The 25,777-nt window shown below is 52.5% G+C and overlaps 1 protein-coding gene and 1 long non-coding RNA gene across 8 annotated transcripts in view; one reads left to right on the top strand and one right to left on the bottom strand.

Annotated features, from left to right (window-relative positions):
* Nucleotides 1-727: 727 nt before the first annotated feature.
* On the bottom strand, nucleotides 728-25,483 carry LOC135283624 (uncharacterized). Its single transcript, XR_010349311.1, has 4 exons — nucleotides 25,353-25,483; nucleotides 11,142-11,218; nucleotides 7,741-9,047; nucleotides 728-1,113 (listed from the first exon to the last, which is right to left on the bottom strand). It is a non-coding gene; the product is annotated as an uncharacterized LOC135283624 (long non-coding RNA).
* TSPOAP1 (TSPO associated protein 1) overlaps nucleotides 5,592-25,777 on the top strand; it is a 66,741-nt gene continuing 46,555 nt past the window's right edge. For 4 of the 7 annotated variants that reach the window (XM_064394591.1, XM_064394592.1, XM_064394593.1 and 1 more), the window contains exons 1-5: nucleotides 5,595-6,285; nucleotides 17,995-18,102; nucleotides 19,704-19,832; nucleotides 21,867-22,043; nucleotides 25,400-25,654. In XM_064394591.1, the coding sequence (XP_064250661.1) occupies nucleotides 6,007-6,285; nucleotides 17,995-18,102; nucleotides 19,704-19,832; nucleotides 21,867-22,043; nucleotides 25,400-25,654 (948 nt within the window). In that variant the 5' untranslated portion in view covers nucleotides 5,595-6,006. Of the gene's footprint in view, nucleotides 6,286-17,994; nucleotides 18,103-19,703; nucleotides 19,833-21,866; nucleotides 22,044-25,399; nucleotides 25,655-25,777 lie in introns of all 7 variants that reach the window. The other 3 variants (XM_064394590.1, XM_064394594.1, XM_064394596.1) reach the window with 2 other exon arrangements.

The raw sequence follows: 25,777 nt of genomic DNA on the forward strand, positions 1-25,777 counted from the left end.
AGTGTTTCCTACTTTATGGATGAGTGTACTGTGGGCTACGGAGAAGAGAGCACGGAGCAGCACCAGACCCACGAGCCCATCGGGAACCGCTGCGTGCCAAGAGTGCTGACGGACCCTGCCTGGCTCACAGCACCCACCCAGAGCTCCACCACCCTCCTGGGGATGCTCTGTTTGTCCCCACGTGTCTCCCTGGCACCTGGGATGGCCACGTGGGCGGGAGGGGCCAACGCAGTGTTCTCTGAGTGCCACTGAAGGGACCCATCCCATTGGCGTGAGCCTCGCACTGTGAGGCCAGGTAGGCAGCAAAGCCTCCCATGCACATTTTCCCCCATCTTCATTTTCCACGTGGTGAAGCCCTGGGAAGAGCTGGGCAGTGGCAGCCACATGGAACATGGGAGGCAAAGTGGTGATTGCTGGGTTCAGCAGGGTTAGGGACTGCTAAATAAAACTCTTTTGGTATTGACTTGTGGATTTTTTTACGCAATTCCTGAGAACTGGGGAAAAGCTCTTCACCGTGCCCAGGGCAAAGTGCAGTGGGGTCATTCCAGATTTGGAGCTTTGGGGAACCTGGGGGACACCACAGCTGGGGGTGGTGGCTGGCAAATCACAGCCCATTGGCACAGGACTGTCCCCTTCAGTCCCTCGAGGGTCACCAGCAAAGCTGCTGTGTCCCATGGCAGCCGTGGCCATGGTCACAAGGCCAAGTGAAGCCAAAAAATCCTCCTACAATCCCAGTCTCCCTCCATCCACACTCCCCTGGCCTGTGTTTCCTGGGGGTCTAAAACTAACCCAGCTTCCACAGAGGAGGTTTGGTCCGTGTTCCCAAATGTCAGCTTCCAAAACCCCTTCAGGCACCATCCCTTTGTCTTTGACTCCCAATGTCCTCCTGCCTGTGGAAGAGAGGATCTAAAAATAGTAGGAAAAAATATTAAAAATACTTTTTATTTTAAACCCAAATGGAACGTTTTTAAATTTTGTAAAACTTCTTATGCTGGTCTCAGGATCATTTGGGGGGATTTACTGAGTTTGTGGTATTTTTCTTTCACTGAGCTGTCCAGATATGACTGTTTTACTTCTTGTTGTCCCAGCTTCCCATGTTCCTTGGCTTTGTGGCTGTCCAAAGGGGATGTGGAAGGAAAAAAAAAATCAAATCAAAACTGTCGTCATGGTCACAAGGAGCCAAGTTTTTAAACAGTAAAAACGAAAAAGGGCTAAAAAAAACCCCAAGCAGCCACTGTGGACTGCCCTGAGCAGCTTCCAGTTTGTGAGCACTGGGAAGGAAAAGCAATTTCAAATTTTTAACATGCAAAAGCTTTGAAAATTTACCTCCTAATAATATGCATTCAACTACTAGGAAGGATAAATATCCAATTTTCATGCCCAAGGTCTATTGTGGTTACAGATGCTACTCCATGGTCACTGCTGGGAGAGGCAGTTGGAAAGGCAGTTCTTGCTGAGAGCAGCAAAACAGAAACTGCTACTTTTTTTCCTGTTTTTTAAAATTAAAACCCTCAATTTTTTTTCAAGCCCTCCCTCCATCCTGAAGGCATTTTAGCAGGTTACTGCAAGGAAATGTGTCCTGTCCCTGTTGAGGTGAGCTCCTAGTCTCCACAGGACCTTGCTGTGTTCATCTGTTCCCTGGCTGATGCCACCCAGGCTGACCCAGAAATGCCCTGAGCAGGGCAGGGTTTGGGGTTGAGGCCCCTCTGGGGGCAGTGGAGGGTGCGGGTGTCCATCCCAGAACTCTCAGGATGGCTCTGGAAGGGCTGTAGGGACTGACAGAGCCCCGCCAGGCTCTCTCCAGGCTCTCCTGCACAGCTCCAGTGCCTGAACTGGTGTTGCCACGCCTCACCACAGCACACTGTCTGCAGCTACCAGGGCTGGGGCTCACTGTGACCTCTGGCAGGGCCAGCCCAGCACATTCCTTTTCTAGGTTATTTTTTACAGGGGTTCCATCCCAGTGCTGCTCCAGAGTGTGGAGCCGTTCCCTGCCAGTGTCCATGTGCTGCTGGGGATGGCAGGATCGGGGAGAATGTGGCCATGTGCATCTCCTCCTTGGAGCCTGCTCCAGGACACATCAGACCTCAGGCTCAGGAAGTGGGAATGGGAGCTGGAGGGCTCTGCTGGCAGAGCAGGTGCCCACTTGTGTCACTGCACATCCCTGCAGTCACCAGTGTGGCTCAGGAACAGAAACAGGAGGGATCTTGTGCTGGAGCCATTCCCAAGGAACTTCTAGAAAGAGGGTGGGAATGGGTTGGCACCTGCCTGGAGCTGCCCCTGAGTGCTGACACACGTCACTGTCCCCACACCCTGGGGACCTCCCTCAGGGCTGCCTTGGCCCCTCATGATCATTCCTGTGCTTCTTTCCCAGTCAAAACCACAGCAGAGCTCACGCTGCCCACTCCATTGCCTGCTGGAATCTCCAAAACCAGGGGTGGACCTCAGCAGAACTCATCAGGCACTAACTGGACTTAATTGCCTGTAGGACCTGCAGGTGCTGGGCCAGGAGCATCAGTGAGGCTCAGCCCTGGTACTTCAGGCCTTGGCTGGGCTTTTGTTGGGTCTGATCTACTCAGCAGGCCCTGGATCATCACTGTAAGAATCTTGTCTCCAGCCACATGTGCTGGCTGGAGCCCAGACCAACCAGTTTGTGTCTGGTCCTGCACCTGGCTGGATGCACTTTGCTGGAGCCTTATCTGTAGCCCCAGCTCTGTCTTCTCCTGATCCTACCTGGAGTCCCTGTCCTGGTTCATCTGATCTTGTCTGGAGCTGTCCAGGGACCCCATTACCACTGTCCTGCTCAGAAGCTTTGGGACAGTCCCCTGGGGTTTGAGGACACTGTGTGTTCTGGATCACACTTGGGTTCCCATTTGCTGCTGCCTGTGGTGCAGCCCTATCCTTGCTGCTCCATGATGGAGAGCACAGGGAGCACCATGCACTGGATCCCTGTCCCTGCACGACCAGGCACGGACCCGGCTCCCTGGAGACCTTTGGAGAGCAGTGGGAGCTGCTGGAGGGCTTTCCTGGGATGCTTTGTTGTCTCCCCACGTCTGAGCTGTTGATCTTGAGCTCTCCAGTGTCACTGTTGCTCTTAATTTTCTCTATGTTGTCACCTCCTTTCCCTGAGCCTGTGGTTTCCCCTGTCCTGGAGAGTTTCAAGGATCTTTCTAGGTCTCCTCTGCAGGGAGCACAGCCCTACAGCAGATCCCTGGGTGACTTGGAGGACCAAGGGGACCTGGAGCACCCCATAGCCCTCATGAGAACTTAATGACTCAGAGCTCAGGGACCTCATGATCCACTGAGTATTCAACAGCCCAGAAAAATTTTTCCTCTAACCCTTTTAAGTAGACTTAATAAGACTTTAAGGACTTATCCAGCTGTAGGTTGGCCAAGATGTGAAAAATCATCTCCAGCTTCCCAAGCTCAGGGCCTCCAGGAGATATCCTCTCCCCAGGAATGGTGTGGGGTTAGGGTTAGAGTTAAAGTTAGAGTTAGAGTTAGAGTTAAGGTTAGGACACCTCATCCTTCACCTCACCTGACTGGGGCTTTCACTGAAGGCTGTGGGTGATCCCGACTTGAGTCTGGGGGATCCCTGGCCCCTCTTTCTCCAGGGCAGCAGGCCCCAGCAGTGCCGTGGAGCCAGGGGGGTCTGGCACAGATGAGTGGGACAAGGGGAAAGATGCTCGAGGGACAGTGGTGGCAGCATGTCCCAGATGAGCAAAGCAGGGCCTGTGAGCAGCACAGGGCAGTGGAAGCACAAAGCAGGTGGTTCTGAGAAGGCTGACAGGCACATGAGATCTTATCGGGGTGCATTTCTCCTCCCACTCCTCCTAATGAAACCTGCTTGTTCTGTCTCACTGGGGAGCTCAGCAGTGCCTGCGTGTTCTTCCACATTGGTTCAGCACCTGTGGAGCCTGCCTGGTACCTTGCCAGGGGGAACAGCCATGGGCAGGAACTGAGGGGATCTGGGTGGTGGGAGATGGTGAGATCTACCCTGACTTGTTCCTGCAGCAGAAGGAGCCACATAAGCTGGTGGTTTGAAGGTACATGAGTACCAGAACACACAGGAAAGTGGGATCAGTTTTCTGGAATCTTCTCTTTGGTCTGTTGGCTGCATTTTCTGCTCATGAAAAGCTTGGGGCTTCCCTCCACCATACATAAACACCTCTTAGGAATGGGCTCGGAGATATGGGATTCAGGTGGGATGCAGAGTCCTGCACACTGTGAGAGGTGACTTGTAGCCACACCCATATATAAGAGAGACTCTGCCAGACCCACTGATAAAACTCCCTGTACACAGGACCCATCCAAGTGGGTCTTACACCTGTGGCAGTCAGCAGTGAATTTGCTGTCTCGATGGTGCCTTGCCTGTGCTGCCTGGGCTCAGGCAGATGCGACACAGAGCTGATGGCGTTGTGTTCAAGAGCTGACACATCTACTCATCTGGATGGGCTGGAGAAGCTGCTTAAAGGAGGTGCCCACAAAGTGGTGTCTGACAGGAACACTGAAGACCCCCCATGGGACCTCTTCTGGAGAAGGTGGCCCCAGGCAGGTTCTCCTGGTGGCTCCACCTCCACAAAGGGAGCAGCACGTGCGAGCTGTCAAATGCCACCTGAATGCTGCAGCAGGGAGGCACCAGCAGTGGGACTGAGAGCTATTACCACACACAAGGACGTGGGGAGGCAGGACCTGTCCCAGCTCCTCAGGGGTTTGGGGATCATCAATCCCTCTTGGGTTTGGGATCGGCAAACCTTGCTCTGCAAGTGGGTCAAGCATTGAGTGGGGCTGGGGAGCAGGGCCAGACAGATGTCCCCCAGGGTGGCCCAGTGGTTTTCCCCTGAGCATCACTAACACGGTGCAGCCTGATGTATGATGTGATCTTCATCAAAGACACAGCAGGGCAGGGAGGAGGCAGGGAGAGACAGAGTACAGTACACGCCTGCCTGCTCGGTGTGCTCGGGGATGGCGGTGCCCGCTTGGCTGTAGCATTATGCTGCGAACTCCTGTCGGCAAGGATCCTATCAACCATCCTCTCCCTGCCCTCCCGCACCACCACCACCACTCCGCTCTGCCACTTGTCCCGGGCGTGCTGCAGGCGGGGCCCAGCCCTTTTCAAAAGAGGGTTGTTTCCAGGTCGGTGTGTCCGGGAGGTACCGAGGTTTGGTTCACACAGAAGGAAGGTGTGCAAGCATGCCTGGGAAAGAACCAGGCATCCTGGGCAGAGCTGAGGGCGTCCCCAGGGCATGCCCGGGGCAGAGGTGGGCATCCTTGCAGCAAATCAGGCATCCTGGGGCACATCTGAGCATTCTCGAGGCAGAGATGGGCATCCCTGGGGCACAGCTAGGTATCCTGGGGCCAGAGTCGGGTATCCAGGGCCAGAGCTGAGCATCCCTGGGCAGAGCCGAGCATCGCTGGGGCAGAGTCGAGCAGGGGCTCGGGCCATTGCTGCCCCCAAAGCCCCATCCCGAGGCTCCCCGGGCCCGGTGCGGGGGTTGCGGGCTCAGCGCGGCTCCCCCCGCCGCTGCCTCATCAATAGGCACCAGACCCCGCTCCCGCAGCGTTGCCGTGGAAACGGGCGGAGCCGCCGCCATTGGCGGCCCGGGGCGCGGCGCGGCCCCCCCGGGTGCCCGGCCCGGCTCCGTATTGATGACTCGGCAGCGGCTGCGCCGGGGGCTGCCCGGGGCCGCGGCGAGGGGCTGGCAGCTCCCCCGGCCCCTCCGCTACGTCATGGGGCCGGGGGCGGCGGGGGCCTGAGGGCGGCGGGAGCAGCCTCCGCACGGGAGCCGCGGATCCGGGCGGGGTCGGAGCCATTCCCGGTGCGGGACGGAGCCATTCCCGGTGCGGGGATGTTGCTGCTGCGGCCGCCCCCGGCCCCGGTCCCGCCGCGGAGGAGCGCGGCCCGGGCTGCTCCCGCCGCCGCTCTGATGCCTTCGGCTTTCCCTTGCCGGCTCCCGACGCCCCGGGCAGCCCTGGCCGGTGCGGAGTGAGCGCAGCCCTGCCCCAGCCATGCAAGAGCCGGAGCGCGGCGTGCCCAGCGCGGCCCCGGGGCAGAGCGGTGTCCCCGCCGCCTCCGCCCGCCCGGACCTGGACACGCGTGAAGGCGCGGGGGGTGACACGGCCGGCTGCCAGCTGTCCCCGGGGTCGGAGCAGGACGGAGCACCCCAGCCCCGGGAAGAGTCCTCGGGAACCCCCCGCGTCCCTCCGCCGGACCCCCAGCGGGTTCACTCCGCACCGGAGCTCGTCAGGCCGCTGCGAGCGATGGACCGGACAGAGACACCCCCCAAGGTAAGGCGGGGGTCGGGCTGTGTCTGCTCATTCTGGGGGAGAGGCGGGAGGATGTCACCTCGGTACGGGACGGGAACGGGGAATCGGGAGCGCGGGGCTGCGGCTGAGCCATCCCCAAACCATCCTCGTGGGGCCGGCACCTGCCACCGCCGCTGCCACACACCCGCGCGAGAGAAAAGAGCCTTTGCTGCCCTTCAGCAGGGATTTCCAGCTGCGTCTACCCTGGAAGACGCAGGAGCTGGTGCGAGGTCTTGCCGGAGCCCTGACGGAGCCAGCGCTGAGCAGAGCCCACCTGGAATAGGCACAGCCATGCACCAGCCAAGGCTGAGCCACCCTTGCGGCATGTCCCCGTTCCGGCAGCATCAATGGCCCTGCGGGTAGTGGCAGGGACATGACTCACCGCCACCTTCTTCCAGAGCATCCCCTCTCCTATCTGGGAAGCCCTGGAGGGCTTAGGGCACCTCCACTGCAGGAGGAACCAGCCCCTGCAGGCAGCACCCGGGCACCTCGGGGCAGTGCAATGCCTGGCCCCTGCAGCCCCTCCTTAAAAACAGCCCAAAAGGCTTCCTCAGGGTCTCACTGCCTTGATCTAGGTCACAGAAGTTCATCGGCTCACCCTGTTTAGGACAGCTTGCCACCCGTTCCCATGGGGAACATCAGCCATCTTCCTGAGGTCTCCTGGAATCTGAAGCAGGGGGAAGCTCTGTGGTGCTTTAAAAATAGGGGAGAAATGGCTCTTGACTTTTTCTTATTGAGCACAGGGGAGAAGAGCTGACCAGTGCTGGTTGGGGTTTAGCAGGGGTGTTTTGAACAAGGCTGTGCCATGCTGCTGAGCCCAGCTGGAGAGCAGCCTGGAGCAGCCTGCGGGAGAAACGGAGCCCCTGGAAACCCACAGAAGGAGAACGTGATTTCACTGCAGCCTAGTTTGTTAAGGGTCTGTTCTGGAGGGCTGTTTATGGTGATGCTTAGGGAAAGACCACATTGAACATTGGTCAGACTCTGACCCCAGCCCTGGCTGTGCCAGAAGCACCACAGTCAAAACATGGGATGGAAGAATGGGACGGATTTCTGCTCCCACCCCTCTTTTGTATCCCAGGATTCCGGTCACTTGTGCCAGACTTACTGTTTTTAGAGAATCCTGGAATGGTTTGGGTTGGAAGGGACCTTACAGACCATCTCGTTCCAGCCCACCTTCCACTAGACCAGTTTGCCACAAGCCCTGCCCAGTGTGTCCTTTGGGAGAGCCGGCTGGCAAGGGAGGGAGTGGGTGCTGTGTCCTGGTGGGAGCCTGGGTGGGAAGGCTGGGATTGGAAGGGCGGCAGATGGCTGGTTCAGAGGGTGTTTGTGGGTGCTCCAGCAGCTGAACTGCTGGAGGGTGGGAGCTGTGCGCCAGTTCTTGCTGATCCCTGCAGTGGGTCCCCCCTATTGGTCCCCATGGGGGTGACTGCTGAGCACCTGCCATCCAGTTTGCCTTGGTCCTTGGGCTGCACTGTTTTCCTGCATCCTGGAGGTTCCTAGCTGGGTGGGAGCCTTTCCATGGCATTCTGACAGCACCATGGTAGTACCATCAGAGCTCCGTGTACTGTGGTGGGACCGGTGGTGCTGGTGGTGCCATGATGTGCTCTGGTGCCAGACTGATGGGGCTGTGGGACCAGTGTTACTCTGCTGTATCATGGCAGTGCCACAGTGGCACTGTGATGTCATTGGAGTGGTGCTGGTGGTACCATGGCAGTACAATCCTTAACATTGATACTGATTTCCAGAAAGGTTACCTTGTGTTTTCCTGGGAAAACAAAATCCAGCAGTTTCTCCTGGAGCCAAGTGGCTTTAGGGATGTGAAAGGCTTTCAGTTCAGTCCCAGGAGGGAGCTCAGTGCTGCTGTCCTCACTGCTGCTGGGCTGCTGGGCTGTGGAGCAACACCCTCCTACCTGGGGATGAGGTACTGTGTTAGAGCTGGGGCCAAGCCAGACTTGCACAGCTCCCCTCCAAAGCTTGGCTGCTCCTGGCTAGGCTGGGACACACCCTGTGTCTTGTGCTGCCAGAGACAAGCTTCCTTCAGGACATTTGTCCTTGGGATGTCAGAGCTGCATTATGTGAACAGGACAGCTGCCTCCAGGGAGTCCTCTCCTGGTGTGGAGAAGAGCCTCCTGAGGGCTCATCACTGACAGAGTTGATTAAAGATGTTGATTTTATGATGAAGCTCTTGCTGTGTGTCCCAGCTTCTGCCACCACTGCTCAGCCATTCCCTCGGGGACAGGCTGTGGAGAGGCATTAAGACTGTCTGGAGGTCAAGTTAATCTTGGCGTCCTTGCCTGCGTCTCTCCTGAGTGCAGAGTGCAGGGAGCTGTTGCCCTTCTCCCATCTGGGAGCTGGCAGAGGAACTCTGGAGTTAAGGAGGTGGGACAGGGGGGACACACCTGGAGCCTCCCATTCAGCCTCTGCCCCTAGAAGGCTCCAGAGATGGAAGAGGCTGATCATGTCCTGACCAGGCAAGTGTTGAATATCTCCAGGGGCTGGGATCCCACCAAGAAATGTTCTCCATATCCTGGTGGGAATTTTCCTTGTTGAGGTTTGTGCTCACATCTCTCCATCCATTTGTCACATGTCCCTACATTCTGCAAGGCACTGCAGGCTTTCCCAGCTCCTCGTCAGAGCAGTGTGTCCCACCATGGCCCCACTGGATAATGCTGTCTGGGGGTTGTCACAAGTGTATCCTTCCTCCTGGGCCTTTGGAATTGCTCTGGTCTCGCTTCCCAACATTTCTGTGTGGACATGAGACATAAGAAATTACTTTACTGCTGAGAATCTCCAGGCACTGCAGGGGTAGGATCCCAATCCAAATAATGAATATCAGAGGAGAAAAACATTGTATGTGTAGGAAGAATGGGGTTAAAGTGGCACAGATACAGTCTGTCTGGAAATTGGAAAGTTCTCAGAATGCTGTCAGATGGATTTTTAGAGCACTTCCCGCAAGAGCTCAGTTGCCTGCATCTCGCAGGGGATGCTGCTCTAGCAGGATCTGCTTTGGCCCTGGAAAATTCAGGGTGGTTTGGGAGTGGGTTGCTGAAGGGAAGGCTCCCTCCTGGTGACCTGCATTGGACAAGGGAAGAGGATCAAGGTTGTTGACTTTCTGTATATTCCCTGCATCCTTCCCTTCCAGGATTACTCATCTCCCCAAGCTCCCCAGATCACTCATGGAAGGGATGAGCTCAGCAGCTGACCATTCCCTGTTCCCATCCCAGAACCACACAGGCAAGGGGCACAGTTAGGGTGCTCTGAGCTAGTTCTTGTGACTTCTTCTCAATCACAAGAGGTTGCTTTGGATTTGAATTTCTTAAAATTTCTTAAAATCCTAGCCTCAGCTTCCCTTGAGGTCATGTAGAGCTGAGAATATTCAATAAATCTGTAAATCCAACTGAAAACGCTTAATTTAAGGAGCCCTGCAGTGAGTAGGAATTTAAATGGCTGCAAAAAAACCCCAACCTGTTGGTCCCAGTGGGGCTTAATAAAACAAAGTAGAGACACAGGAAGAATTATAAGATGCTGGTAAATATCCTCCACATGAAGTGCTCAGGCCAAGCTCATTATCATTATCATTTAATGATAAGCTCAGTGCCTTTTGCAGGAATTTGTGGTCTTTCAAGAGCTTCAAATTTTCCATTGGCAAAGCTGGAAAGATGTTCATTTAGTGTCTGAGGGTGTGTAGAGCTGCACCCTTGACTGGGAAGGGTAGGTCAGCAGGATGAAATATGGCAGTAGGACAGGGACACCTTGGGCAATGGAGCCAGTTCTTGCCATTTCTTGCAATCCTAATTAGAAGGTTGTATTCCATCATGCTCAAAATCTGAGTAAACTAATTTTCCTTGGCTTGGCAGTGCACAGTCTCATGCAAATGCCTTAGTGCTGTTTGCTGCAGCACTATGGATGCATGGCCATTTCAGGCAGATGCCTGCCAGGAAAAGCCAATGCCTCTCTGTTTGTAGGAATGAATGGAAAACAAGGCAAAGTGAGACTAGGAAGGGGAAGGCAATGCTCATTTTAGCCCTTTTTTGATTAAGCTCATGCCTTCTGTGCAAAGACATCTCCAAATGGTTTGACCAGGTCACTTGTGTGACATCTGGAGGGTGAGGGCACCAAGCAGTGCCTCCTCGCTGTGTCCTTGGCTCCTCTGGGCTGGTGGAGATAAACTGAATTTGGGACAGGGCTGTCACACTGTCTTGCTGTTGGCCATTGCCAGACCATGACCAAGATGAGCAAGAACACTGATCCCAACTTTGAATCACAAAATCCCAAAGTGGTTTGGGTTGACCCTTAAAGCTTATCCAGTCCCACCCTACTGTCCCAAGCTGCTCCAAGACTGGCCTTGGACACTGCCAGGGATCCAGGGGCAGCCACAGCTGCTCTGGGCACCCTGTGCCAGGGCATGCCCACCCTCACAGGGAACAATTCCTTCCTAGCTAATCATGCCATGGCCTGGGCAACTAGAGCAGGTTTTTTTAGCCAATGTGACCCAAAAGAAAAGGTGTTCTTGGCCCCCTGGGAAGCTGCCAGTGATTTGGAAAATAGGAAGAAGTGGGTGAGAAACTGCAGTGCAGATTTCTGGGCAAAAACTGACTTGTACATACGAAGTCTGCCCCTCAGCCCCCTGATGTACTCTGCGAGGTGGAAGAGCAAATATACCTCTTCAGAGCTGAATATGTTGAGGAATCAAGTATTTGCACTTAATCAAAGCACACCTGTGATCAGGATGTTGGTGCTGAGGCTCTGTGGTGAGAAGGAGAGTTGGTGTTGACTTTGCAAGCCATGATACTCTTAGAAGGCTGTGGCTCTTCTATATGGGCAGGGGATTTACTGACCTGCAGCTCAGTGGCTTCCCAGGGTGAAGGCAGAATTCTCATGACTTTCTTGGGAGTGTTCCTCTGGATTAGAGTTTCTGTTACAGGAAATATGAGATATCAGAGAACAATCATGCCTACTCCAGCCATCAAATACCAAACCTGGAAAGAACTAAATTTTTTCATTCTTTACCAGGGGTTTTGAGGTATTTTGCATGTTCTATAGAAAATAGAATTATCTGACCTATGGCATCCAGAAAGAGTCCAGATGCTCCACAAAGACCTCAGGGTGGTCTGGGCCTGAGCCCACAGTGCTGGGAGCTACCGACTGACCTCTGCTTAGAGCTAAGCAACAAAAAGCTCCAGAAATGTCTTACAGTAAGTCAGTACCCGTGCTTTAGCTTAAATAATTTGCAATGTGCATGAATACACAGCAGCAGAGGTTGTGAAGTCTTTCTGTGTTTGCACTGAAGTTTTTCACACATTGCTTCCCACATCTTTTAGATTTTGCATTTTTTTAATATAGTGGAAATAGTGTTGCATGAGCTACTTCTCTGCAGATTCAATTATTTGTTCAGCAGCACCCAGAAAATTCTGCAGTGGGGGAAAAAGACAGCGTGGCTGTCTTGGCTTCAGAATGTTACAACCTGACCAGGTTGTATGATGCACAGGCTGTCTTCCACACATTCCCCAGGTGGGTAGTGAAACAGCAACGTCCCCTGAAGTGCAGTGGGGATGAGCATGGTCCTGCTTTACCAAGAGTGGAGCTTGGCCAAATCTTTCTGGAAGCTGGTAAGAGACAAGGTTTACAACACTTGTAAACCAGTGTTCAAAGGGCAGTTGCAAGAACAGGCTTTGTACCTTTTTTTCACCTTACAAAATGCAGATATCTTTCTTACAAGGTGTCTAGGGGGCAAAGACCCTGCAGGGGACACAGGAGTGGCCAGGGGTCACACAGTGCCCCAAAAGTAGGAGGGTGATGTTGCTGTATTTGAAGAGTGTTGCACAACCTGGTGCTGCTTCAGGTTATCTGATGGATCAGCTGCAGTTTGTGGCTGCACACAAGCTAGGATTGCGAAACACTTTGTGCTTAACACAGAAAGAGCTGGGTCACAGCTGGGGAAAGCCTGTCCAGGGCCACACAGACCTTGTCATGCCTCTGCTTCAGGTGGGTCGTGGCCATCTGGAAGCAGGGACATGTCTCCATAGCCCATTGGAGAGCAGGGCCAGGAGCAAAATGGCCAGACAAAAGAAGAGGTGACACCAGCAGTGTCCAGCCAGATGAGAACCTGCACTCTGAGCAGCACCTGTCCCCTGCCAGAGTCAGCCATGGCTTCTGCAAAGCCTCCATTCCTCACAATTCCCTGCCCTATTTTCTGTCTGATGGTGAAGGATGAAGAATCACATGTGCAGCATCTCAGGAGCATTTCAGAACCACCTTCCCAGCAGCCATGAGGTATTTCAGTGTCATTTTCTCTCATCTCCTTGCAAATCCTCGCGTCTTTTGGATTTGCTGTCAAACATGAGGAATTGTGTCGCATTGCACCCTGAACCCAGCTGCAGCCTTGGCTTTTGAAGAGCTGATCCTCTGCCTTGGGAGTTTATTTTCCACTCACATTCCTCCCTGTCTCAGTTTTGCAGGAACATTAATTTCTCCCTGGTTGGGAGGCTGGAGAAGCTGAGCTCATCGAAGGACAGTGAGCCAGGTCCATCAGGGCTATTGAGCTGATTATTCTCCACCTGGCATAGCTCGATTTGTGCTCCTGGGATTCATAATGGTGCTTCCACAGAGGGTTTTAAGATAGAGAGAACCTGGTTTTGCGAGACTCCAATTTCAGCTGCATCTCATTTTAAACACCCAGTCAAGAGTATATGAAGAGCTGGCAGTGGTCAGAGGGTGTGCAGGAGAGGATGCCTGGGGAAATGCAGAGAAACAGCAAATGTATAGTGACTGCTCCCCTGAATATTCCCTCAATATCTTCCAATCCATGGCTCCAGCACTCCTCATGCTGGAGGCAGGATTTTTGAAGTTAATAGCTTTGGATGGATTTTTTCTTCCATGAATTTGTTACATGGGGTGATAAAAATCAGATAAATGAGGAAATCACATAATAAGGGCAAGTAGTAGGCTGGAAGAGGGATGGGCAGCAGGAGAAAATGCTGACTGATGGAAAGGGGAGTGGCAGCACACAGGGCTGTGGGGAAGTGCCCTAAAGGCAAGGGCACAACAGAGATGTTCGTGTCTGAAACCAGGAACAGCACAAAATGCTGGAAGGAAGCAGGACAAGCAGAGTGGAACACAGTGTCTGTCAGAGGAGTGGCAGGATAATCAAGCTTCATCCCAGGCATGTCTCTTACTTCTCCCGTACCCTTGGCAGCACTCTCCCTGTTCCCTGGGTGGGGATGTTCTGGCTGCTCACTGTGCCGGCAGCGCTGGGGCTGACTCTGCTCACTGACCCAACAGGAGGTGAGGCTATTTTTGTCTTGCTTTTGATATGCAGTGAGGGCACTGCAAGAGAGCAGCCTGTGGAAAATAAGTTTGTCCTGTGAGGTGGCTGATTCCATTGAAACTGTCTGGAAGAGAAGAAAATGGATTGGCAATGACAGGCTTCGTTTCCAAGTGAAGAGGATTGAGAAGTTAAGGGAACTAATTACTAAAGTCAGGTGGAATGAACTGCTAAAGGGCTTTGGCATTGTGGAGGTTTGGGGACAATGATTTCAAATGAAGGAGAGGTGGTTGATTTAATATATCCAAGATAGCAGGAGAGCTGGGATAGCTTCACCCGGCTCACTCTGCAAGGTGTCTGCAGAGAGGGGTTGTATTCAGAGATGGCTCCTGCAAAGCAAACCCAGGAACTGGACCCTGGATCAGGTGCAGATGGAGAAATCAGGGCATCTTGAAATTGTCAGTGTTTTATACACCTTTAAATTGTGTGTGGTTTCTACACTCAAATTAGGTATGTTTTCAAATCAGCTGTGTGCCTGCCTGTTTCCAAAGGCTACCTGAGACCTTCTGTTCATGGGGCCACCTGGTAAATACCTCCTCCCTGTCTGGCTTTCAGCAGGGGCTCCAAAGCAAGGCTGGGTTTAGACTTCAGCTGTACCCCAGGGCTGGCTGGGGGAGCCCTGGGCTGGTGAGTGCCAGGCCGTGCTGCAGTGCCGGCACAGCCCCAGCCGCATTGCAGAGCACGGCTGCAGGCACTGCCTGGCTGATTTACTGTCCTCCGATGGCCTCCTGCAAGTTTTCTGCAGGACTTTAAGGACTGTGCTGGATGCTGGGTGCTCCAGAGGGATTTTGCCTGCATGACCCATTTAACAGCCTGGCTGGGCACTTCTCCCTGCCAAAGCTGCTGCAGCTCTCTGGTGCATTTGAAGCTTTCAGGTGAAAAAGCAGCAGTTTTCTGGCAGCTGCCCTGCTGAGGCTTTTCTTTCTTTGCTGTTTTTAATGCATCTTGGAGAAACTTTGGGCTCTGCCTGCCAGAAGAGATGACAGATGAAATGGAGGCTTCAAAGCCACGTGCCTGCTGCTCTCCTCCCTCAGCATCCCTGCTGTTCTGCTCCTGCCTTCCTCTCATTTTAGAAACTTTCCCTGTGGCAAAAGACCACAGAGAAGCATGTCACTTGTGTTAATTTTTAGGTTAATTTTTTAGTGGCCGAGGATGCTCCTGATCTGGGGAATGTGGCTGCCTGGAGACTCTCTCTGCTGCCCCATGGTGTCAACTCTGCCTTGGCTTACAGAAAACCTCCTTGACCAAGGAATAAATTTGGATTCCAGCTCCTGCTGACACTTTTGTATGTCTTCATCTGGATGAGTCACTTTGAGGGGAGCCTCTGTGTCTCTCCTACGTAATGATTTCTTCCAGCTTCCCATGAAAAGCACCATGGGAGCCTTGAGTGCAGCCAGCAGCGAGGCTGCGCCGTGCAGCGCGGGATCCTTAAGGAACTGCAGAGCAGTTGATAAATTAAAAGCCATTTCATTATAGGAAATGAATGTTTAATGAGCGTGGGATGACGTCTAGACAGCCCTTCGGTTTCAGGCTCTCTGTGGTCTTGGAGGAGGGCTCAGCTGATGCAGCCAGCACTGGATCAGAGCCAACAGGAAGGTTTGGCAAAGCTTTTGTGGCAGTGAGGTCCCCGCGCAGGACAGACGTCCTGGCACAGCAAGGATCTCCTGCCTCCACATCTTCTTACTGCTGCTGTCCCTTGTGCCTCTCTGGGCAAAGCCCCAAGGAGCTGCGGCTGCAGAGGGACGTGCTGGCACAGGGGACACTTGGCCTTGTGCCTGGCCCCAGCCTGGAGCACACAGCCACACTCCCCTGCTCCATGGCACTTTGCCTGGGGAGGCTGCCACATCCACAGAATAGGAAGAGACATGCCAGCCTTTGCCGTGTCATGGGCTCTGGAGTCGTGACATGAAACCTGGGCTGAGCTGGGGACAGCCTGGCACGGTGGGGGTGAGGGGCTATGGGCCTTTGCATCTTGCCCTAATGAAATGGTTTATGGCAACAGAAATGGGGTTTCAAATGCAGAAATTTGAATGTAGGTCCCCAAAATATCCCCATACTATGCTGGAGATGCTGATTGTCTCCTACTGAAACCCTATGCTGCTGATGTCAGAAGTCCTGGCTGGCTGGTGGGGGGAGGCAGGAGAACATCAGCTCCTCGTCAAAAGCTCTCCTGCTCCCATCCCAGCACAGAGGCTGCTGGTTCATGGTGCTTGCCCTGTCTCAGGGCAACCACAGACAAGAATTTTGAGGCCTCTTGGCAGTGGCAAGGAGATGGAAATAATGCACTTTGACTTCATTGCAGGGCTGCCTTCTTGGCTCTGGGGGTGGCAGCAGGGGACCAGCCTGAGGTGCTGCCATGCACAGCACAGGAGATGCTGGTAGGACTCCTCTCTCCATGAACCTGCCCCATTTTGTCACCTGAAGTGTCCCCTATATGGATTCCTGGCCAAGGAAGTGCTTTGTTAGTCCTGGAGCTGGTGATGGGGGAAATGGTCTCTGGGACACCTCACTGTACCTGTAAATCTACAGGGACAGGACTGATGCTGCAGGAGCTGGTACTGGGCACAGAGCTCCCAGGGGAGCTTCCTGGTATCCCTGTGATGCTGGGTTCAGGGATTTCCTTTGTTCCTGGGCCTAACCATTCCTGGAAGTGGCCCTAAGTTGTTGGAGAGCAGGAGAGGGCACCCAGGTGCTGCAATGTGATGTCCCCAGGAACAGTGGCCTGGAGTGCCTAGGAGGGAAAAAAATACAGGAAGATGTATTCTTGTTTTGCAACGTGTGGGTAGCAGTACAGTCTCCTTCTATGGGGCATTTCACTCCAGTTTTCACAAGCCCTGGCATATCTGTGGGGAGAGTGGGCATCTATAAACCACTCTGCCAAAAGTCTGTCAGCTCGTGGCACGTCATATCCTGGGACTGGGGACACCACGTGAGGCTGATGGGAAGGGCTGGGTGTCATCTTCTGGGTTGTTTTTTTGTTTGGTTTTTGTTTGTTTGTTTTTGTGTGTTGTTGTTGTTTGTTTGTTGGTTTTTGTTTTGTTTGTTTTGGTTTGTTTTGGGGTTTTTTTTTGTTTGGTTTTTTTTTTTTTTTTTGTTTTCAATCTCCTTCAGCTGTGTTTTCCCTCCCTGCTTTGTCAAGACATTTCCAAACAGGTGTGAGAGGTTAGGAGAGCCGTGAACATGGCACCATGCTGGGGAATTCAGTGAGAAGGGACTTTGTGGCACTGGTCTCCTGCCCTAATGGACATGATGGAGAAACCAGAACTGTTCAAAAGTGTAGTGAATTTTAGCCAGTCTCAGACCTCCTAGAGCTGAACTTCGGTCTGAGCTTTTGCTACCCAGAAAGCTTGGGCAGCATTCCTTTGGGAGTGAGAGATGTTTCCCCAGTACCTTTGGCTGGAAAACTGCAGGGCAGAGCTGTGCACACTGAGAAGGTCGCAGCCGTTCAGCGGAGACTTGTTGGGCTCTTGGAGTGGGTCTTGCAAGACCTGCCTGGCTGCTGGGAAAACATGTAGCTGGATCTTCCCAAGGCACTGCCACATGGCAGCTGTGAAACAGCAGCTCGGCTCCGAGCTTTGCTAACACCCAGTAATCTTTGCTGGGAGCTGGCTCCAGTAGAGAGCCTGCGGCGAGCTGCTCTGGGCAGGAAGCGGCAACCACAAAATTCTATATACAGGTCCTGGCAGAGCTGCTGCTGCTGCTGCTTTTGAGGTGGCAAAATGAAGGTGGTGTTTGCAAAGAATCTTGCATGTCACCTTTTTTCGAAGCCAAGGCTGACACAGAGAGGATGGTCTGGGGTCTGGCTCTGGGCCGAACACGAGTGCTGGTGTGGGGAAGAGGGTGAGGAAGTCTGCTTGCCTCCAAAGCCATGTGGAGCTGGAGGCCACTGCGTCCTTTAGCTGTGAGGAGAAGCACACATGCCTGGGGTGCCAGGGGTTGTATTCTGCCTGCCTGGGTCTTGCTGGCTTTGCCCATGTTTCACCTGAGCCAGTTTGGATGGTGCCATGGCTCAGGACAACAGAAGGGTCTGGGCTTTTCTTCCTGGGTGGAAGTTGAAAGCATTCTTAAAGCTATAGAGATGGCAGCTGTCACCCTCAGGGTGGTCTCAAAGGCCAGTTGCTGCCCAGTGGACATGCAGTGCCTTGCCTCCTCTTGAAATCAGCCCCCACATCCCACCCTTTGCCACCAGCACCCTGACCCCACCAGCCACTGGCACAGCCAGGCCAGGCTCACCACAGGGCTGGGGCTGGTGTGAGGCTGCATCCCCCTCTGTCACTGCCCCTGGTGAATCCCTGTGGTCCTGCAGGATTGCAGTCCCTGCTCCAGGCAGGTGAAGTCCTGCCTTGCCCCTCCATACTGTTTTGCAGAGTGGGGCTGACTACAGCTTCCTCGTGAGCCAGAACACAAAGCTCCTGAGTGCACTGGAGGACCTGCGGCACCGCTGCTCTAGCCTGGCCGAGGAGAACAGCTTGCTGGTGAGCAGGAGATGCTGTCATGGGATGGATGCTCTGTGGGGAGGGAGTCCTGGACACAGAGAGCTGCTCTCTGCTGCCAACTCTAAGAGATCACAGAATCACAGAACATGCTGAGTGAGAAGGTGCCCACAAGAATCATTGAGTCCAGCTCCTGGCCCTGCACAGAACCATCCCCAAGAGTCACACCATGTACAGGACTATTGTCCAAATGCTTCTTGAGCTCATGAGATAACCTGGACAGGGCCAGAGGACAAAGGAGGTCTGGTGCTATGAGTCCCCTTCATGCTGCAGCCATCAGCTGGAGCTGGACCCTTTCCTGCAGTGCTGAGCAGGGCTGGGCAGGGGAGGGGAAGTCACTCTTGTTTCCTCTTTAACTGGAAAAGCAGAAACACTGATTCACTCAGCCTTGGCTGTGGGTGACAGTGCAGCACTGCCCCCTGCTCCCATGAGAGCCCAGCACCAGCATCCTCCCCAGCTGCACCCCAAAGCCAAGCCAGGCTGCCACAGCCTGGGCCATCTACCTTCTGCCCCCTCAATCATCCCTGACTCCCCAGGTGGGCTAGCCAGGATTCTCAGGAAAGAGGGGATATTCCCCTCCTGCATCTTCCTGGAGAGCATCACCCCAGCCCTGCAGTGTGTGGGTGCAGCCCAGCCATGCTGGGCAAATTTGATTGCTCAGCATTTCAGATTCATATCACCCCATTCAAAATGCATATTTTAGATAATTTTCTTACACTAAAAGCATCAATTCAGCATGACCTGCACCCCAAGGAGTTACCCCTTATCAAGTCATCTGGATTTTAGTGAAGCACAAGCCTGTGTGTCAAATTTTGACTCTTAAAAATCAGCCTCAGCCTTCCAGCCCAGGCACCCATGGTGCACTCTCACAGGGGCAGGGAGGGAAACTATCGTGAGGATGAGTCAACCTGACGTTTCTGCTGATGTGAAAAGACAGCATAACACATCTGGGTTCGACCTTGGGAGAAGGAGCCATTGGCAAGAGGCAGCTTATTGGAACAGACAGATAACAAATAAAAGGGAATTAAGAGCGAACAGAATCAATAGGAAGAAAAAAGAAATTTGCTTTGCAAATATTGTAATGTCATTTGTCGCCTTCTCCTGCTCATGCTTTGGTGTCAGGACAGAAAGGTCACAGATAAGCTTGCTGTGGTGGTGCATTACAAATGCTCAGGCATGTGATGAGTCCTGTAATCCTGGGGAAATAAACCGGGAAGGCTCTGGAAGAGAAAGCCCAAAGTGTGGATATACCCTGTATATCCTGATGCTGGAAACACATTGAGTCCTAGCAGAGCCTGCAACAGGGATGTGGATGGAGAGGGACCATGTGGGATGGTCTGGGGTGGGGTGAAGGGTATCTTATGGAGATTGAGAGGTTACATTAACAAAAATACCAGGAAAACACAGTTTTCAGGGATGGGAGAGGCAACAGAGATTGGTGTTCAATGGTTGGGATAGTTCCAAAAGAACAGGCCAAGCCCTGGCCAGGAAAAGGCCTCTGTGCCCTCCCTAGGTCAGGTACAGGCCAGGATGTTGGCTCCTGAGCAAAGGCTTCACCTCCAACTTCTCCTTCTGGTCTCCAGCGCAGGAGCTGCTTCCCCCAGACAGAGGAGAAGGTGAAGCACCTGAAGAGGAAGAACGCGGAGCTGGCGGTGATCGCCAAGCGCCTGGAGGAGAGAGCCCGGAAGCTCCAGGAGGCAAACCTCAAAGTGGTGGGTGCTGGGACCTGCTGCGGCTGGGGACCTGGGCTGGGAGAGCATCTCACCACCAGGACCTTTGGTTTTCTGCTTCCATTGAGCTAGAAAGGCTTTTCCTTTCCCTTTTTCTTAAACCTACAGCAAACATGCTTTGCACGTCATAGCAGAGCAAGAATCACCAAACCCAGCTATTGCCAGCTTCTCTACTCCTCTTGGGGCTGGTTTGAAGAATTTCTTCCTGCTTGGTTTCTTACTGTAAGGTCATAGTTTAAAATAATTAACTCTGCTTTCTTTGGGCAAGTCATGAAAATAATTCATCTGACTTCATCAAAAAGAAACAGGAAGGATTTGAAAACAAAAGGAGTGCAGTGAAGCAAAACAGGAAGGGGTGAGAGGCAGCTCTGTCCCATCCACACCTCACTGGAAATGCTGCGCAAGCCACAGGGTTTCTGCCTTTTCCAACCCAACAGCAGCTTGTTATGAACCCTGGAGTGTGTGACATGGTGCAGCAGCAGTGGGAGGTGGCTGTAGGGCATGGGATCTTGGGCACACCTTCCTGAAGGAAAGCATGGATTGTGATGGGGAATTCAAGCCATTTAGGGTAGAAAGGAGGAAGTGAAAGCTGTGCTGGAGAAAAGGTAGGGGGATTTCCTGGCACTGCTGCCCTCTCCGTCCCCAGACACTGCCGCACTCTGTCACAGGGTTTTGGTACTTGCAGGGCAACAGATGGACTTGTCAGATACTATGTTGAGAGAAACCATTTGACATACTATGCAGACCCTCCAGCACCTATACAAATACTGTTTTATTTGTTTCCCCAGTGAAACTTTGAGGTGGGGACAGTTTAGGGCCTGTGCAAGCCCTGGAGAGCTGACTTGCTGGCCCACGTGTCCTGACAGCAGCAAGTGCTGGGGTGGCTGTGCCTTTTGGAGGGTGGGCTGGAGATACGACCAGAGAAGGGGCCCTGAGGAGCTGGGGTTAATTTGGCACCAGATCCCTCCAGTGTTTGGTACCAGGTCCTGTGGAGCTATGGCCACACAGCTTCTGCACATGCATGAGATATTTGGGAAGACCTGGGGAAGAAAACTTTGCACACAGGATTCTGTGTGCCTGATCTGGCAGCAGAGGATCCCCTTCCCAGATTGTCAGGCTTTGTGCAGATGAAAATAGCTGGGCAGAGAGAGGCAGGGTTGGATAACCCTGGAGACCGGATGTATCCTCACTGCCTGTAGGACTGGGATGAACAGAGGGTTTGAGCTGCCCCTTCATCCAAGTCTTTGGTACTGGTACCCAGTGGGAGAGCCAACTCCAGGGATGGGGACATCCCAGGACACTGTGGCTGGGCAGAGCCTATAGTCAGCCATCTGCCTGTCCCTGCCTGCCCCACTCCCCCTAAGCACACTGCCATCCCCATCTTCCGCTTTCCTCCCTCTCAGGGAGCATGTGAACCTGAACTACTTTTCCCCCAGTCCTGCTTTTCTCCCAGTCCCCACTGGCTGTGCTGGCCCTGGCTGGGCTCTCCTTAGCTTCTGCCTTTCCCTCTATCTTCTGCCCATCCATGCAGAAGCTCTTTCCTACTAGAAACCCATGCAATCTGTTTCTCTTCCTGATTTCACCATCTCTACCCTTGATCCCGTATTGATCATCTTTGATCCCATGCTCATCTTTCCTACCATTCTCCCCTCCTCTCTGCTGTCTTCTCTTGTCTTTTTTACCTCATCCTGTTTTTCTCTCCTTCCCCTCCCCATTTCTGCCCTGCCTGCAGCCCCCGTGCTGGTTGTACCTATTGGGTACATTGTACTTCCCACCTATTCTTTGAGCCACTTTTCCATCCAGCCTTTCCTCTTCTACTTTTCCATAGGTCTGTCCTCCTCTGTCTGTTTGTCTCTCCTTTGGGGCCAGGCTGAATTTTGTTGGCAGTGCTCCCTGTGCTGGGTGATGGGGTGGTGGTTAAGGAGCACCAAAGGGTGATGGGGTGGTGGTTGTTGAACACCAAGTGGTGATGAGGTGGTGGATAGCATGAACACACCTCACTGCTCTCTGGTGTAGGTAACTGCTCCGATGCCTCTGAAGGGCTCCAGCCTGGAACTGTGCAAAAAAGCATTTGCCCGCCAGCGTGCCAAGGACCTGACAGAGCAAGCCAGTGCTCTCCTGGAAAAAGACAAGCAGATTGAAGCTCTGCAGCAGGAATGCCGGGAACTGCAGGCTAAACTTCTGGCAGGGAAGGTGAGACACTTTGTGGGACATCACTCCAGGGCTGGGGCCAAGAACAAACAGCGGTGATGGAAGCCAGGCTCTGGGAAGTGGTGGCGAGGGCGGGGGTGGGAGAATTAGCCTCAAGTAGAGGCTGAAAACAGGGGAGGGGATTTGATGTGTGAGCTGAGTGGGGACACTTGGGGGACACTTGTTTTGCAAAATTGCATAGAGAAATATAAGATATCAACAAAAGTTGCTATTACTAACATTTTTTGGTCATGAACAGAAGAAAACATCAAGAGCAAAACAATGCATGTAGTAAAAGAAAGAGTGGCAGAGAAAGAGTGTGGCAGAGACTGTCCATATCTCTCCAGAAGAGTGCATTGGGGGACACCCTGCTTGTCCCTCTATCAGTTCATGGATCTGAGCTGCCATTTCCAGCAGTGACTAAACTCCTAAAACTCCTTCCCTGGAAACCCCTGATAAGCCACAGACACAGGGTGACTTTTCAAAAGGATGAGCTGCAAGCAAGATGTGGGCAAGAAGCAGGGCCTCCTTTCAAAGCGTTTCTTTGAGAAGCACATTCCCAAAAACCAATCTAGATCCCAAGCTTCAAGCTGCAGCTTTCTGAGGAGTCACAGCCACCACGAGACTGGGGATAATTCAATGCCTCCTGAAATGTTTATTATGACAGCTACAAATCAGCAGGCAGGGCTGGGTGTTCATGAAACCATCTGCAGTGCTGCTGTCTGCTCCTGGGCTGGTGATCCGCATTCCCTTCAGTACCAGCCCAGGCCATGTCAATATAAATGGTGGGATAAAGTGGTAATTCAGCTCATCCCAAGATTTAGGACTGGTCAGATGTGTCACTCTTGCAAAGTTCTTCTCTGTGACTTTTCTGAAAGGAGCCTCTGCAGACAGCTGGGGCTGGGTGAGATGGTTCCCACTCAAGGTGACTAAAGCAACCTGTTCTGGGCATCTAAATTGTATCTTTGATTCCCAGACTGGATGCTTGCAGTTTAGGTCAGTTCAAATCTCCAAAGGATCTCAGTAACACTTGGGCCTATGCTGGTTTCCTCCTGTTTTGCTAATGCAAATGTGGTCAAGTGACATCCTACCTCCCTGCCCCCAGCTGAGCTGAACACTTGCACTTCTACCTGTCCTACTTACGTGGTATTTAGGTGACAAATAGTTCCTCACTGAAAATATCTTTATTTTTGTCCCTGACCTCCCCATATGTTCAATTTAACTACAGGTTTGAAGGTGGATTCTCAGTCTTTCCCTAATGTAGATCTAGTCAGGACTAGAACAATGGGGCGTATTTGGTGTTTGTACAGAGCTGCCGCATTGATCTTGCCTGGCATTAAACCGAAGGACAAACCTATCCAGGTCTTTCTGTGCTCTACAGTGTAAGCAAGAAGTTTCCTTCCCATTCCTTTGATTTCTCACCTCAGGCCCCCATAGAAAGGGGAACAGACCCTTTCCAAAGCACTCTGATTTTCCTAGCAGAGTGTGCTGGGCAATCTGGACCTGCTAGGGACAGGTGTGACAGATTGCAAAGGAATGTGACAGAAGTGGGTGAGCAAGATTCATTCCTGGCCAAGGAAAAGCACATGGGTGCAACCCCCAGGGCTGACAAATTCAGTCACTGCCTTTCTTGGCTGACCTGGGTGACCACCGTGACCCTGTCTGTGGCACCAGGAGCCGGGACATTGATACCTGAGCAGGGAATCCATAGAAAAGAGAGCAGTATAGATCATTCTGTCTGATCTTGTTTTTCCCATTTCTCTTCCAAGCAAACCACTCATTAAATTTTAATTTCCAGCTACTTAAAATTCCAAATTCCCCTAATCTGTCTGCAGCATGCAAAATGCATTATGCCAATGAAGGGTGTTTTATGCAGAGATATGATGTGCACACTTAGAGTTTGTAACCAAATCAATTTCAATCGTGGGTATTTAAATCAGTAGAAATTTTTCAGTAGTGATGAAAAGGATCCACTCAGTTCCCTGGCAGTAGCAGGACTCACAACCTGCACCCCAGGCTGCAAATGCATTGGCCTTGCTTTGCAAAGCCAGGGCTCTTAGGACAGAATAAAATAATTTCCTGAAATCATACTCCAGTGATCTGCTTCCAACCAAACCCTGGCTCCAGCTAAATCCAGGCTGCAATTTCTTGCAGCATGGATTCTTGGAAGTGGAGGACTGGGGGGGAACAGCTGCAGGGGATCAGTATAATAGAAACTGAGGGGAGTACTCAGCTTTTTTCTACTCCCTTATTCCCCCAGGCTTCCAAGGCTGTCTGTTGGGAATAGCTGCCTTTTTGTGGTGGGGGAAGGGAGATTTTATACATAGCCCCAGCCAATTTTGTTTAAAGAACTACTACCCTGATAGCCTGAACGTGGAGCTGGCAGAGAGCAGGCCCAGCTGCTCACTTCTTGAATCTATAATCAGATCCCATTAATACTGCCTCAGTTTCCCCCTTGCAGCGTGAGAGTAACCATGGTTCTCTCCACAAATTGTATTTATAAAGCACACACTATTTTTAGGGCAAAAAAGAAGGAAACAAGAAAGCAGATTAAATTTGTCCTGGATACCAGTTATGTCTTGAATTCTTTGGCTTAGAAGCTTTCCAGGGGAATGAACAATGTCCCCTCGAGCAGCAGATTTTTAAACACAGGTTTTTATAACTTGATTTTGTATATATGGACATGCAGGTACGTGTTTCTTCAGCTTCCTGAAATCTGGAAGCCTTTGAAGAATCAAACAAGCTGGTGACATATTCTCCCCAGCTTTGTGATAGTCAGATTGTGCTGGTTTCCTTCAAAAGCTGCTGTGTTTGGGTCGTGTGTGGATGGGAGTGACCCCTTGTGCTATATATCGGTGTCCATCACACATACTGTCTTGAGAGGAGAGAAATCAAGAATGTGAGGAAACCAAATATTATTCTGAGTAAGAACTGACCAAATCCCAGATGTTCTTCATTCCTGCAACCTCTCAAGCCAAGTGATTGCCAGCACCCACAACAAGGAGTAAAGAAAACAGCGAGAGCTCTAGTTTGGCTGGGCTGTGAAATGACATTATCCTACCACGCTCCCTGCTGGCATGTGATGAGATGGCCCATGCTTGGAAAAGCTCCGCGCATCCTGCTGGGAGAGCTGCAGGAGCATTACAGTTTGGGTTTAATCTTCACAAGGAATAATGTTTTCGCATAAAGGTTGTAAAGTGAGTTTTGAGGCTTTGGAGACCCAGGAATCAGCCATGCATGTGTGACACACTACCTGGGTTTTCCCAGCCTCTCCTCTTTTGGAGTTTGCATGTTAAATGTGAGATGTCCCACCTTTTGGAGCTTGTCAGTGCCATGGTGCCATGGTTGGTTTCCCACAGGATGACCCTTGCTGCCTGAACGTCATCGAGTTTGACCGCCTGCTGCGGGAATCCCAGCGAGAGGTGCTGCGGCTCCAGAGGCAGATCGCACTCAAGAATTTCAAGGAGTGTTTGCGTTCCTCCAAAATGAGCTCAGGCAGTGCCATGCCCAGTGCTGCCACACGTCCAGGACCAGCCAATTCCTGCCTTAAAGGTGCACCTCAACCAAAGGAGGCCTTGGGAGACCCAGTGCTGGGAGGGAGAGCTCGCAGGGAGGTGAGACAAGTGGGTCAGCAATTGGAAAGTTTGGATATTTAATTGCTCAGTTAATTGGTGTTCTTAGGGAACTTCATTTGGAGAAGGTGAGGGCTGTGGTTCACAGCCACTGCAAATAGGTGC

Source organism: Passer domesticus, chromosome 19 (assembly GCF_036417665.1).
Source record: "Passer domesticus isolate bPasDom1 chromosome 19, bPasDom1.hap1, whole genome shotgun sequence".
NCBI classification, from domain to species: domain Eukaryota; kingdom Metazoa; phylum Chordata; class Aves; order Passeriformes; family Passeridae; genus Passer; species Passer domesticus.